This window comes from Mercenaria mercenaria, chromosome 8, assembly GCF_021730395.1.
Source record: "Mercenaria mercenaria strain notata chromosome 8, MADL_Memer_1, whole genome shotgun sequence".
Taxonomy (NCBI): Eukaryota; Metazoa; Mollusca; class Bivalvia; order Venerida; family Veneridae; genus Mercenaria; species Mercenaria mercenaria.
The window spans coordinates 12,831,677-12,845,593 of record NC_069368.1 but is presented as its reverse complement, the minus strand read 5'-3'; the positions used below and the strand labels follow the sequence as shown (position 1 = coordinate 12,845,593).

General features: G+C 34.6%; 1 protein-coding gene across 2 annotated transcripts in view; it reads left to right on the top strand.

Moving 5' to 3' along the window:
- LOC123523033 (AT-rich interactive domain-containing protein 3C-like) overlaps positions 1–11,671 on the top strand; it is a 32,537-nt gene extending 20,866 nt beyond the window's left edge. Inside the window, exons 4-8 of one of the 2 annotated variants that reach the window (XM_045300616.2) lie at positions 3,255–3,438; positions 3,737–3,948; positions 4,492–4,557; positions 6,638–6,886; positions 10,134–11,671. In XM_045300616.2, the coding sequence (XP_045156551.1) occupies positions 3,255–3,438; positions 3,737–3,948; positions 4,492–4,557; positions 6,638–6,886; positions 10,134–10,240 (818 nt within the window). In that variant the 3' untranslated portion in view covers positions 10,241–11,671. The remainder of the gene's footprint in view (positions 1–3,254; positions 3,439–3,736; positions 3,949–4,491; positions 4,558–6,637; positions 6,887–10,133) is intronic. The other variant, XM_045300617.2, reaches the window with a different exon arrangement.
- The last annotated feature ends 2,246 nt before the right edge of the window (positions 11,672–13,917 follow it).

Here is a 13,917-nt window from a genome sequence, read left to right as displayed (position 1 = left end):
AAACTACAAAGGATACTGTTCAGTTTAAATTTGTACATTTAATCATTATCTTTATCAAAAACGATTTTTACCAAATATTTAAGGAAAAATATTTAAGGAAATTACCCATAAATTGACGATACGTTCCATCGATAGTCCCCTGTGCGATGACAGGTGCTCCAGTGCGTTTAATGAGAGTTTGATGATCTTTTTCCCCATCAGGAATTTCTTCTTAATCCAATATTAGCCTTATTGGAACATCAAATCAAATGATAGGCGAAGATTCCACCAAATTAGGACAAATTAGACGCTTCATTGCGAATAAATAAATTACATTGGGGTGTTTTCCTCTGTCTTTTTATTCGATTGTCTGATTAAATCCCAGACGGTATATCACGTACGTGTGATGGTATAGATGTCTGTAGCTTTACTGATTAAAACAATTAAATGACAATTAAACACATACTGTAAAGCCGAAATAGAAGTATTAAACTGAGACAATAAGAACTCTATCTAACTTTTACAGCGCCAGGACAATAAACGGATTCTGCAGACATTTATCTATTCTTTAAAGACTTAAATTATTTTTCTAGTTCATACATGTATCAATGCTGAACCATGACTGGTTTCATATGACGGGTTCTGTTCTCAGTGTTGAGGTTGAGCGGGCGGCGTCCTAGCCGTTTTTTTTTTTCAAAGTACTAACATGTGAACGAAGAAACTGAAATCGAGTTTTCAGCGTTATAGGAACAGTGCTGAAGAATTTTAAGGAGGTGTTGTCGTGACACCCCTTCCCCAAGCAGGTTTCCTATCCCCCTACTCCGGGCTTAGAGGCTGGTATATTCTGATATCCATAAATCATGTTTTGTGAGAGACACTGAAGCATAGGTTTAAAATGTTTGCACGTTGAATAGCAGTAATGGCTTTTACAATTAGCAGCGGAACACATTCTGCTTGAATCATAGCCGTTCAACTTGATATACAGATTTCAAACGGCAGCATTATCCACGACAAAATAACTTATGCTGTCATGCATTTCTTATTAGGTTTAAAGTGAAGATCAAAATTCAAACTCTATCTTTGTCCCTAAGAGGCAAAGTATCATAGTAATTGACATGCCACATATTCTGGTATATCAGATGATACGGTGAAAATATAAAAACACTTCTTTTTACCGACATTAATATCCAGAAGACACACATGAGCTTAATTCTGTTCATGAAATTTTAATTCTGAAGGATTTTATCTTTTGTGCTCAAACAGGTTGCTAATGGGACCTTTTAATTCAGAAGGCAACATTTCATATAATCTAGTATTACTTTCATATACCCGATATAGATTACAGGTAGAAACATGAACTTGTAAAGTGGCGTGTGCGTGACTGATACTGTACAATAACAAACCTATTAAAATTTCATTGTCTAAGATCTCGTGTAGTATTTTAATAAGTTCAAAAAGGGTCAGAAGAAACAAAAATATATGCGATTAGTCGATGTACTTAATAACAAAACAAAAGGCAGGACTATTGTCTATTTATATACGGACATCAAATAATTTCACCACTCTAATATACAGAGGGCGTCCCAAGTCCTGTAATATGTAGGAGGACACTTTGAGTGTTACAATTCGTAGTTCTTTCAAATTCAAATTGTGTTCATATCGGATAAGGAACACGTCAGGATAGACACAGAACGTTTTATGTCAATAAGAATTTATTAAACAATATACGGTAAACACTACTTCAATTTGAAACGGCCAATATGAACAACAGCTGTTGCCAAGACGACAGATAAAATGTCCTTAATCTTACAAAACGACTTTGGACGCTCTTCAAGGAAAGTGACTTTTAAGCCCTTTATTTGCACTGCTTGCCACTCTGATAATTTCCATTATCCTCGTACTAATAGTACTACTTAAAATGCACAATAAAAATTAAAATATCATTTGACGAAACATTAAACATGTCCTATCTGCTCGATATAGAACAGAATTAAGTGATACCCGGAATGCTCTTTTGATTGTTTTCCCCTGTGGTGAACAATATTCCGGAACTAAAGCAGACTAAAGGAAGCGGTTCAGTCTGATATATATGATAAAATGGTAGAGTGATCAGAACCAATTTATCGGGTAATGTAACTTATAACTTATTCCTTTTATCGGGCTGCTTTTGTGGAATTGGTAAGGTAAAAGATGGTTGATATAAACAAATCATTTTGAATAATTTATTATGAACAAATTCGTTGTATTGACCCATACTAATCAAATAGCTATTAAATATTGTTGATGCTGAAAGCTCCTTATTCCCAGGTACCATCTTACATTTGTTTCCAATGTAAGGCTTATTTCTGCATTAAATATGCAATAGCTGTTTGATTTGCACTTAATCATTTACATTAAATATGCAAAGGCGAAACATAATCAACATGGTCTAAATATAATGGTTGTCACGTATCTAAAAGTGGTTAGCCTTACCTTTAGGGAGTTCGAAATGTGATCTGAAAAAGTGTATAAAACCCAAATATTAGTGGCTTTATGTTTTGAAATAGATTTGATGTTTTATGTATTAGTCTTCGGCCTTCTGGGAGTTTGAAATGTGATATAGAAAAGGAAATAAAAAGCACATCTAATTTGTTTTATGTCTTACAACAAACGGATTTGTCATTTACGTGATAACAGTACTCATTATGGACAAACAGTGATATATGTGTAGTCACTGACGCTACCATGTCAGTGATATATGTGTAGTCACTGACGCTACCATGTCAGCAGCCAATGTATTTATAAGTTAAAACTGTCAAAGAAAATACTCAGTTTACCGTAATAAATAAAATCTTTGTATGTATAGAATGGAACCAACCAAAGTATAGCAGACTCGGTTTCATTGAGCCTTTTCGTGAAATAAAACAGTTTTTATCCGATGATGTTGTATATGCATGGTCCTTTAACAATGCAAACAGGTAGAAACGCATTTTAATGTGTTATAGACTAGTTCCTTAGAACACTTCATATTTTCCTTATCTTAATTCTTATCATATTGGACACGATTGAATCTGCCTTTGCAGCCCGTGCAGATCATGATCAGCTTGCACATCGGTGCTGTCAGATATGCCCTGTACTGTTCGCCATTCAGTCTGTATTTTTTTTTGTATGCACCCTTTTAACAGTTAAAGGTACTGTCCAAATTGAAAGATGGACAAGTTCATTATAGAAATATAGCAGGGTAAGGGCTAATATCAGCAGTGTACTTCAGTTGTTTCTGGTTGCTATAATTTCAGGTTCGCCAGTAAACCGTATACCAATAATGGCAAAACAGACATTGGATTTGTATGAGCTCTTCAAGCTTGTCGTGTCTAAAGGTGGTCTTGTGGAGGTGATCAACAAGAAATTATGGCGGGAAATCACAAAAGGCCTCAATCTACCTTCATCAATTACAAGTGCAGCATTTACGCTTCGGACACAGTACGTAATATCACTGAACACTATTCCAAACTTTACATCAGTTACCATTTAGGCGGCTTTATTCCATGTTTTTACAGATAATCATGAGCTAATCTAAATAAAACCTGTCAAATTTCAGTCAAAAATGTTCATGTTGACTCGATACTAGTGCTTTTGTGAAGCTGGACTAAGCCTGTCGATAGAAACTTCTTTTTAAGTCAACGACTATGGCATGTCCTTGTGCGTCGTACATTCGTTTTTATTTTCATACATGGCGGTTTTGGTAAATTGTCTACTAGTATGGATTGCCTTTTTTTAGGTATATGAAATACCTCTACCCATATGAATGCGAGAAACTTCATCTCAGTTCTCCACAAGAGCTACAAGCGGCCATTGACGGCAACAGACGTGAAGGCCGAAGGTCAGGGTACGGCTATGATCTATCACCGGGGCCAACACTCATACCAACATCTCACCCACATCCACATTTCAACGGACTCATCAATGGCAAATTCAATGGTACCAGTTCAGGTGTGTAAATGTTTCACAGCTTGTCGTGATAGTGTTTTGTTCCACAATCGGGGGCCGTATTTATCTAAAAACTGTTAGCTAGAGTTTCGATGTAAAGACGTGGAAGTTATTCGAACTGATATACAGTTTTGAAATTTCGTCTAAAATGATGTTTCTACTAATAGTCTTGAACCTTCTATGCTTTGGCCATTTTTCAGTAAATCTGAAAAGCATTGGCAAAAATGGCTATTGGAAATATTGCAATATAGCTGAAAAAACAAATTGTTTCAATAAATACGGGCCCAGGAAGACCTTAAATGGTATCGGCAATATAAAATTGCGTTTTGTAAAGCGTCTTCTTTTTTTCATTGCATTCACCTTCACTTACTAACGACAATTCACGTTTAAACTTAGACACGTCACTGAAATAATGAAAGTTATTTGATATAAGTTCTTTTCACTGTTGTTTTCTTCACTGTTTCACAGTTGTTGTTTTTTATGTTGTTGCAAGGAAGGCCAACTAATACAGGACAATAAAGTTTGATATGTCTATCTTTCCTTTAGATCGAAGATCACCTATCACAAGTCTGAGACAATTTTGGCAAATGCAGGCTGCACAGCAACAAATGTGTAAGTGTCAAGTATAAACTTTTCTGGCACAATGAATCACGGGGCATATAATTATTGTCAGTCCTTTGATAATAGCTCATAAAACTCTTTTTCTTTAATTCGAGCACAACATAATATTGATAAGAAATAGTTTCAGTAGGATAGATACATAAAAATTGTAAAATAACAAGCCTACAATTTCCCTCTGGATTCCAAACAACATTTAGAGTATCATGCGAAAGCGACCAGAAATTCAGACAAATGCAACGTATTTTTCCAAAACACTTGTACATGGTATAGGTTGCACCATGACATATCGTTTTTTGTTTGACTTGACAGTACACTATTTAATTTTGGTTTCACTTGCATATCCCAGTTTGGGTGATACACAAGCTGTACATTACAGCATTTTGAAAAAAATGAACCACTCGCCATCCACCATTTGTAAATTATATTACATACAGAATACGGGTAGTCAAAGTAAGATCCTATTATTCATTACCAAAGCTTCAGCTCCACGAATAATATATAATATAGATTACGAACATATAAAGGGAATGAAGTCAACGCAAAATCCAATATATAGGATGCAAAGACATTTACACTGTTCAAATTGAACTGATATCTGATAAGTAAAAAAACAAAAAAAATTTACTGGATGTTATAAATTGCATAGACAATTACGAAATAAATAACTGAACATTCCCTTGTCAACATAAAACAATTGAAATGTTCATACTAAAATTTATTTTAACAAAAAGTATCATTCAGTAATTTAAAGAGCAAGTCTTCAGTATCCACGGATTGGAGAGATAAGCCAAATATAAATTACAAACTGCAGCTGCAAACGTTTTCTTCAGTTGTAGCTGTATACATTTTTAAAATTGAGTGAAGACTCCTTTTTGAATGGGTAAACAACTGGTAATTATAGAAAGGACTTTAATTAAAGTGTTCCTACATCCGGACATCACAATTTCTATTTACAATTATAAATTGTCGGAAATGTCTAATCAGAAAGAAACACAATCAGATTTCACTGGGGCACCGTCAAATCTTTTATAGAAAATACCCTCTGTATTTAATCAAGAATGACCGAACGAATGGCTAGATCGCATGTTTAGGGACAATATTGTGAATGCCATTTTCACTTGATCACCGTTTTCATCGTATCTTCATTTCGCCCTTTGCCACTATAAAGTACTATTAAATCAAGGCCTTCAGATTATAACATGATATCATCTTTTACTAATCCACAAAAAATGAACAACTTGGAGTCTCTATTATAGAGCTGGCCGATTTTGGTGTTTAATGAAAAATCGGGTACATTAATTTCCGTATTGTTCGACGCGAATTCCGCACCAGTAAATTTTCGAATTAAGATATTAACTCTTTATTTTGTAGAGATCAGTAGAAATATTGAGGCAAATAATTTGTAATGTGTAATTTCAGATGAAATTTGATCTTGTGCACTCGTAAACACGGGTATCAGTATGCTCTCCACTTGTCTTTTGATTATTTTGGTATGACATGTCACGACAATTAAAGAGTTCATATTTCACTCACAAGCGCTCGCAGGAGCCCGTATTGAATAGGTTCGGGTACAAATAAGAGCAAAGGGGCGAGACCTAGACGGGATCTGGTTACTTTAACAAGATGCTACATCTCAATTAAACACATATTATAAATATAGGAACGAACGGGGTATCTACCTGAAAACAGAGAAATTAATAATTTGTCTACAGGTGATTTATATTGAAACATGATCTTTGTGGACATCTTCAAAATAACTCTCATTGTAAAGTTTTATATTGGCAAGATAATGTTTGTCAAACATTGGTGCAAAACAGTAAAAGGTATACAAAGCTTCCTTTATGAAAATAATGTTAAATTGCTATTGTCAGACGGATGTGGCAGCGAAATTAGTACAATATTTGTTTACTTGATTTAGATGCTTACTGTACTATCAATACAGCCCATCGTTGAAAGCCATTTATATGTAAACAATTTTCTGGCTCTTTCGAATTTTTTGTCAGAATAAAACAATGACGTTCTTCGCCGAAACTAGTTTACAAAATATATATTGTGCATTTTACAACTACAGGTGAAGAAGACAGTTTACCTCCAACCCCTACACACAGAAGTCTTTCAGAACGATATGCGGAGCGTGACGCAATGGCCATGGAAGCAGCATCAAGGGCAATGGAAGAAGCGACGCGTAAAATGGAGGAAGCCTCGAGAGCAGCAGCGCTTGCTGCCGAAGAGCCTCCTCGTAAAAGATTAATGACAGAAGACGACAGAATAATGCCACATCCAGGAATGCCCAGCACACATCTAAAAATAACCAGCAGAAGTAAGTTTAACTGCATATTAGCATATACGTATTTCTAAATTTTTGGTGTCTGTTTTATGCTCGGAGCATATTCAAGGATGCCCTGCAGACATCTTAAAATAACTGTCACTGTGTCTATGCTTTAGAAGTTTGGTGCGAAATGGACAAAATAGTTAAATAATAAAGAATGTCCAGAGTATATATGCGAATCTGTTACATCACTGTTTTCGAGTTTAAGTATCTACTTGATTTTAACCAAACTAAATTGGTATGATTTATTCAGCAAAAAATGATGAATCATTCATCGTTCGTTTGATTTATAAATCATTGGAAAAATATTTTATTTGAAGAATGAAAATCTAATTACAGTAAAACTTCAAAAGCGGAACATGTTGATACTATTCGCAACAATTAAAATCTGGTTAATAGTGCCTTTTTGATTTTATGAATATTTCATGGGAACGTATTAATTCGTATAAATGGCAGACATTTCATATAATGCATAGAGTTATCATTATTATCAAACTATTTCTAATGCAAACCGATAATAAAATCTACATTAATTTATTCGTAAATTATGAATAAAGCAGGTTTTAGTAAAGGTATCAGATCAAAATTTCACACACGATAAATTTCTACATTTTATACGTGACAAGTTCATTCAGATTTTATTGCGACATAAAAGTAAGTTAGTATTAAACGTTCATATTTTTTATTATTAAAAGCTTTAATTTCATATCGTTCGTATATCAATACAACATCAAGCAGTTTTAAATAATATGAGTGCACATTATCAGATCTATCATATCATGATATGTGTGTGAATTTATTCGTCTGACTTTATACATATTAAAGCAATTGGTATCATCCTTTTAGTTACTGTAGATTTTTTATGATAAAATAATTTAAGTAAACGTTCACTCCTGTTGTCGTGCACTCTCTAATCTGTGTCAATTTGATACAAAAAGGAGAGGAAAAATATATGATTTACAGTTGTACCAAACGTTTTAACCCTTAGCCTGCTAAATTACTAAAATGGAATTCCATCATTCAATTTGGTCAGTACCATTTATCGTTTGAAGGACTGAAAATTTACTGACTGAAAAGCGAACAGTGCAGATCATGATCAGTCCGTGCAGGCCAGAATCGCTTGCTGCCACCAGGCTAAATGTTAATGTAGGTAAACATTTTCGTTAGTGGTTGGACTGGTTGTGTAAAAGTAAATTCAACGAAAAATATTTACATAATCATACACCTATGATATTCTTCTATAACTTGAAAGAACATAACAGATCTTTGATTTACTCAAATCAAAACAATGCCGCGTGAGTTTACAAAATAAAGATAAGATACACGCAATATAAGACAAAAATTAGAAACGTATTTCATCATAAAATAAATTCATTTAAATCCGTTCCTCGTTCAAGATCAAAACGCAATAGATAAAACGCAAGATAAAATATATTAAAGACAACACTAGCATTCGCGCATGAGCTAATAGAATATAGAGCAGAAAATGTTAGAACGTTAGAAGCGACAATAGTATAAGTCAAAGATATTTAAATTGACAACGCTCTTTCTGTAAGATGAAGAAATGTGGTCACACAGATAAATGACTTCAAAATATTATTGACATTTTGGTTTGGAAAGTGGGTAATATGTGAGGCAGGTAAAATTCATACAGTGTGAGCAAAGCAAAGAGTCAAAACAACCTGTTTCAGTGATCATTGCAAGATTCTTAAATGGTAAATTATCTTTCGTTTGAGAAAAGGAGACCACTGGTTTGCTTTAGGGTATCAGGTCTTCTGGATTTCATTTGTTCTGTATAAATGTGACACAGTTCTCAAAGAAAAATGAAATAAAAATCTTTCATATCAGTACAGTATACTACGTTTTGTATACCGAATGAAAGGAGTTTGATTTTCTTAAATAACCCTACAGATTTCTTGTTAGATTCAAATGATTTCGTATCGAAATTATTCAATTTTCTTGTGCAGTTTAAATTAAGAAATCAAGTTGGTATGTAACTTTAAATTCTGAATTATAAAAAAACACCTATGATCACTGACCCTGTTGCCTATTGTCGCCAGTTTAGGCGAAATCACAGACATGATAGCTTTTATTCATTGAGGCGATGTTAAGTTTTATATCCCATATTCAAAAGACTAAAGTGTCTGAAAGTGATATTATTAATTTGTAATGACTCAATTATGTCAATTAGATGTCTTCACAGATTAATCAATACTGGATTAAGTTTAATAAAATATCGTCAATGAACAAAACACACCGCGGTTAACCTCAAAGTGAATGAAACTACTATTTTATCATTTAAAGCTTAAACCGTATCTACCATTTACCTTGCCACTTTCCAGCCTGTTTTAATATAAACAAACAAACCTAATTTAACATACAGTGACTTACTTAATATTTTAGTCAAAAATAACCAAACTTGATTTTTTTCTGAAGGAAGAATGTAAATTTGTCTATAAGAATATTTTCAAATATAAAACATACGTCGTTAGTGATTGGACTACGTCTATAAAATTTTAGCACAAAGTATTCTGACAGCACAATTTCTCTGCAACTGCTTTTGCCATCTTAAACCATTAACTTGTAAGACACCAATAAAATTACATTAAATATTAAACGCTATGTCTTTGTTATTAAGTCAATCATCCAATTTAATACCATAATTCAATTTATACGTCCTTAACAGGTTCTTAGCTATCTGCAATCAACGCTCATTCCCCGGACCCATATCTATGTATTCAATTAGCCTCAGCTAAATATTTGATCACTAAAGAAGCGACTAATATCTGAACAGTTAGAAATATCTAGAGACATTGCAATAAAGAGGGGTGTGAAATTATTGACATGATACTTTATTATTCTAGCTGCAGCAATCTGCTCGATTTATATTAAGGAAGAGATCCACGGTAATTAAACGATCTGGGGGTATTGATTAAAATTCGCTTTTAATTGATGTGAAGAAAGTTCTCTGGAACTAACAACAAAAGAACAAGACAATATGTATGAGATTGGCGCTTGGATAAAGTGTTTAGAATAATGTAAAAGACTGGGGGCGGGGGCATGTACACCATTTGCTTTTAATGCTTCATTTGGTCGTAGGTGGCGTAGTGAGTGTCAAGACAAAACTCACAGTGTTGTCAAATATGATAGAGATGATGACTTTTAATTTCTGTTTCTAGTTTTATGCTTGTTCATTTAATGATAATCTATTATTTTGTACTTTTTTGTTTCATTACAGATGATGGTAGAACAGAAATTGACAATTCTTTAGTGGTTTCCATGGAAATTAACGGCATAATGTACCAAGGCGTTTTATTCGCTCATCAAGCAACTCGGCGAATGTGAAGGATAATCTAAAAAACATAATCCGGGTAAAACAGACGCTTTAAAAGTGCATATCACATAGACGCTCTGGAAGCGCGTGACATCTCGACCCTGGGAAGTCACAAACACACTCAAAGCATGTGTTTCTGGCATAGGCCTGAATAGCGGTGGACTTCGATGCACATTGAAAAGTGCTACACTTAAGTCTCTAGGCTGGCGAAAACAAGAGAAACGCCGAATAATGCGGCCATTACTGTGAAATAGCGTGAGGGCGAACACAAATTTGAACCCACACACATGTATAAAGCTGTTTTAGTGCTTTTTTGAAAATAAAGTATTGTGCATTAAGTCGATTACCATATACATGTACTGGGTAAACAAAACAACCATAAAATGTAAACTTTAAACATATATGGACATGGTAATTCATATCTGTTTTGTGTAAATGTTGAACATTTTAGTGTAGGAATGGTTTATATACTCAATGTTGTCCTTGTTGAAATATAGAAATTAATGCACTTCCATATATAGTTGTTGACAGCAATAACTGCCAGCATAGGCTGAGCTCACAGTCTAAGTATTATTGTGAAAAGATGAAACGCGGAATGTGAGAACAAGAGATTTGATTACTTTAAATTCTTGTCCTAATATTGTATTTAAGAGTTTACCTAATATTGCCATACATTTCTATCTCTGAACTTGAACCATTCCTTTCTAGAAGAATTCCGTGTCACAAATACAAGTCACCTGACACATAAATGTCCACGTTTATAAATTTTCAAACTAATGCCCAAAAACATCAGTTACTTAAAAATAAAATGCACATTTGATAACATGTCCATAATCTGCATGTATCTAAGGGGTAAACTTCATATTGTCACAAATGTCTCGCTTTTATTGCAACAAGCCATGAACTATTTTGAATATTCGAGAATAGAATCCCCTTTGGTGTAGGTGTATTCTTAGCTTAGGACCTTTTCCTCAGATAGAAAATCAATACATACAATAACTTAAGCCAGGTACATTTGCACTAAATTTTTAAGTCAGCTAAACTTGCCATATTTTCCTTTTATACTCATATACTAGTATTTCAAATCAAATTGCGGATTAGTTGCGGCAGAGTGTCGTAAGAAGAATTAAAAGCGAGCTAAGAAACGACTACGCTATTTTGTGACATTCGGCTTCAAACATGCACTTTTTCTAGTCAAAGCATGCAAAACATTTATTTGTTTAAGCAGTGAAATGAATGCATATCAGTTCGATTGTTTAGCATTTGAAGTATTTTATTCATTCAAAATTAGCAATACATTAATTAGTTTATGAATGCATATTGCATTCAATATGTATGTTTTATATTTGTCATTCTATTCTTTTACACTGTCATTTTGTACAAATTGTAACAGTAATGTTGATTATAAATTGAATTATTTAATAAAATGTTATATGTCGGTATCTGGACTTTCTCTTCGTTGTATTGTATGCCATGTCTGGACTCTTATGTTGTACAACCGTTCCGTCGTTATTAACCTCTTAGTATAATCAAGGTATCTTGCATTTTATATACATAAATATAACGAATTTTGCGCAATTAAACAATTATTATAAACGCTTACCATACCATCGTATTCCAGAACTAGAGCTGTAATGACAAGCGGTCATTTCATTATGCCAAAAGGTATTCAGTCCAATAGTTGATTAGGAACCTGCTTACATGCAAAACTTCCACACACAACTTCTATTTTTAAAGGGGCACACTTTTGATAAAATATAAGCATGTAATGTAAGTGAGATCATTTCATGATTTTAAAGACTTCGGTTGAGTCTCAATGCATTCAGTCCACATGCAAGACTTTCACAAAAATTCTATGTTCAAAAGGGGCATAATTTGTGACAACTTGTGAGTATCTCTCAGATGCAAAAGACGTGTTAGAGTTTGAAAGCATTTTGGCCAGTAGTTTCTGAGAAACCGTCTTGCATGCATGGAATTTCCAGTTAAAAGGGGACATAATGTTGATAAAATAAGTTATGAAACCTACTCAGTGAGACTGTCTTCTTAAGCCAAGTACGTATGATGAATTCAAAGGCAATCAGTCAAGACAAACAGGCAAAAGGTTAACCAAAGTTTCTAAGTTGCAAAGGAGCAAAGAATAGAATACAGTCAGTTGGTGCACGAAATAAAATAATTTTGATAAACTATGAGCAAGAGCACCTGGTTAAATTTTGAACATATCATGTCACTGACGCCGACAAAGTGTTGACAACAAAAGCTCACATATTTGAAAAATATCAAATAGTCTAGCTACATTTGGAACTGTGTGTAACCATAGCAATAAAGTATATGCACCACCTAATCTTGATACATGTATTCCTTGTGATAGTGCTACATACTCGTATGCATTCTGATGCACGCCATATTTCTTAAATTTGGAAGGAAGGGTTATAGAAACGTTCCCGATGCTTTCAAATGCAGTGATTAAAATGCGCCTCTATCAACTGCAGTGACCGCGAAGCAATGATATCCCGACTGAATGCCATTCTTTACCTGCCTTACCGGTATACTCTTTACTGTATACATGTATAGAGGGAAACAGTTTCCATTCCTAGCAGGCATTTACTTAAGGTGCTAACAACATACATCATCAAACAATTTTTATAATTTTCTGCTTTTCCAAAATCACATCACAATCGCCTTTGTCACACAAGCAAAACATAAATAGCAGATTTGTATCTAAAGTACGATATGCTTTGTGAAAATAGACGGGTACATAATCAGATAATTTCAAATCTAATCACAAATTACAAAAAAAGGTATAAAATAGTATAAGATTGAAGCAAGTCAGAATATGTTCAAGGGCTATCATTATATCTCCAGAAAGTGTGCCTTCAATCCCCAAATACTTTCTTTTAACACGTTTGAAGTAAGTGAGTTTGCCAAATTGAACGACCCCAAGATGATTTCAAGAAAAGTTTTGCAGACAATATCATAATGATATCAACTAACCTTACCTTGCAATCCTGTGATGGCCACAATTCTTATCTTAAAAACACCTTCCCCATTGTCATAGTCCTTTTCTTCCTCGGTGTCTGCTTTGTAACAGTTTCAACCTGAAATATTTCAAAATTATTTGAGCCGTGCCATGGGAAAACCAACATAGTGGGTATGCGACCAGCATGGATCCAGACCAGCCTGCGCATCCGCGCAGTCTGGTCAGGATCCATGCTGTTCGCTTTCAAAGCCTATTGGAATTAGAGAAACTGTTAGCGAACAGCATGGATCCTGACCAGACTGCGCGGATGCGCAGGCTGGTCTGGATCCATGCTGGTCGCAAACCCACTATGTTGGTTTTCTTATGGCGCGGCTCATTTAACATTTTCATACATTTGTCTGCGTTCGTCAGACTGTAATTCAATGTTAATACAATCATGGTATGCCCCCACTCGAGTAATACTGTATATGAGCCGCGCCACGTGAAAACCAACCTAGTGGCTTTGCGACCAGCATTGATCCAGACCAGACTGCGCATCCGCATCCGCGCAGTCTGGTCAGGATCCATGCTGTTCGCTAACAGTTTCTCTAATTGCAATAGATTTTGAAAGCGAACAGCATGGATCCTGACCAGACTGCGCGGATGCGGATGCGCAGTCTGGTCTGGATCAATGCTGGTCGCAAAGCCACTATGTTGGTTTTCTCGTGGCGT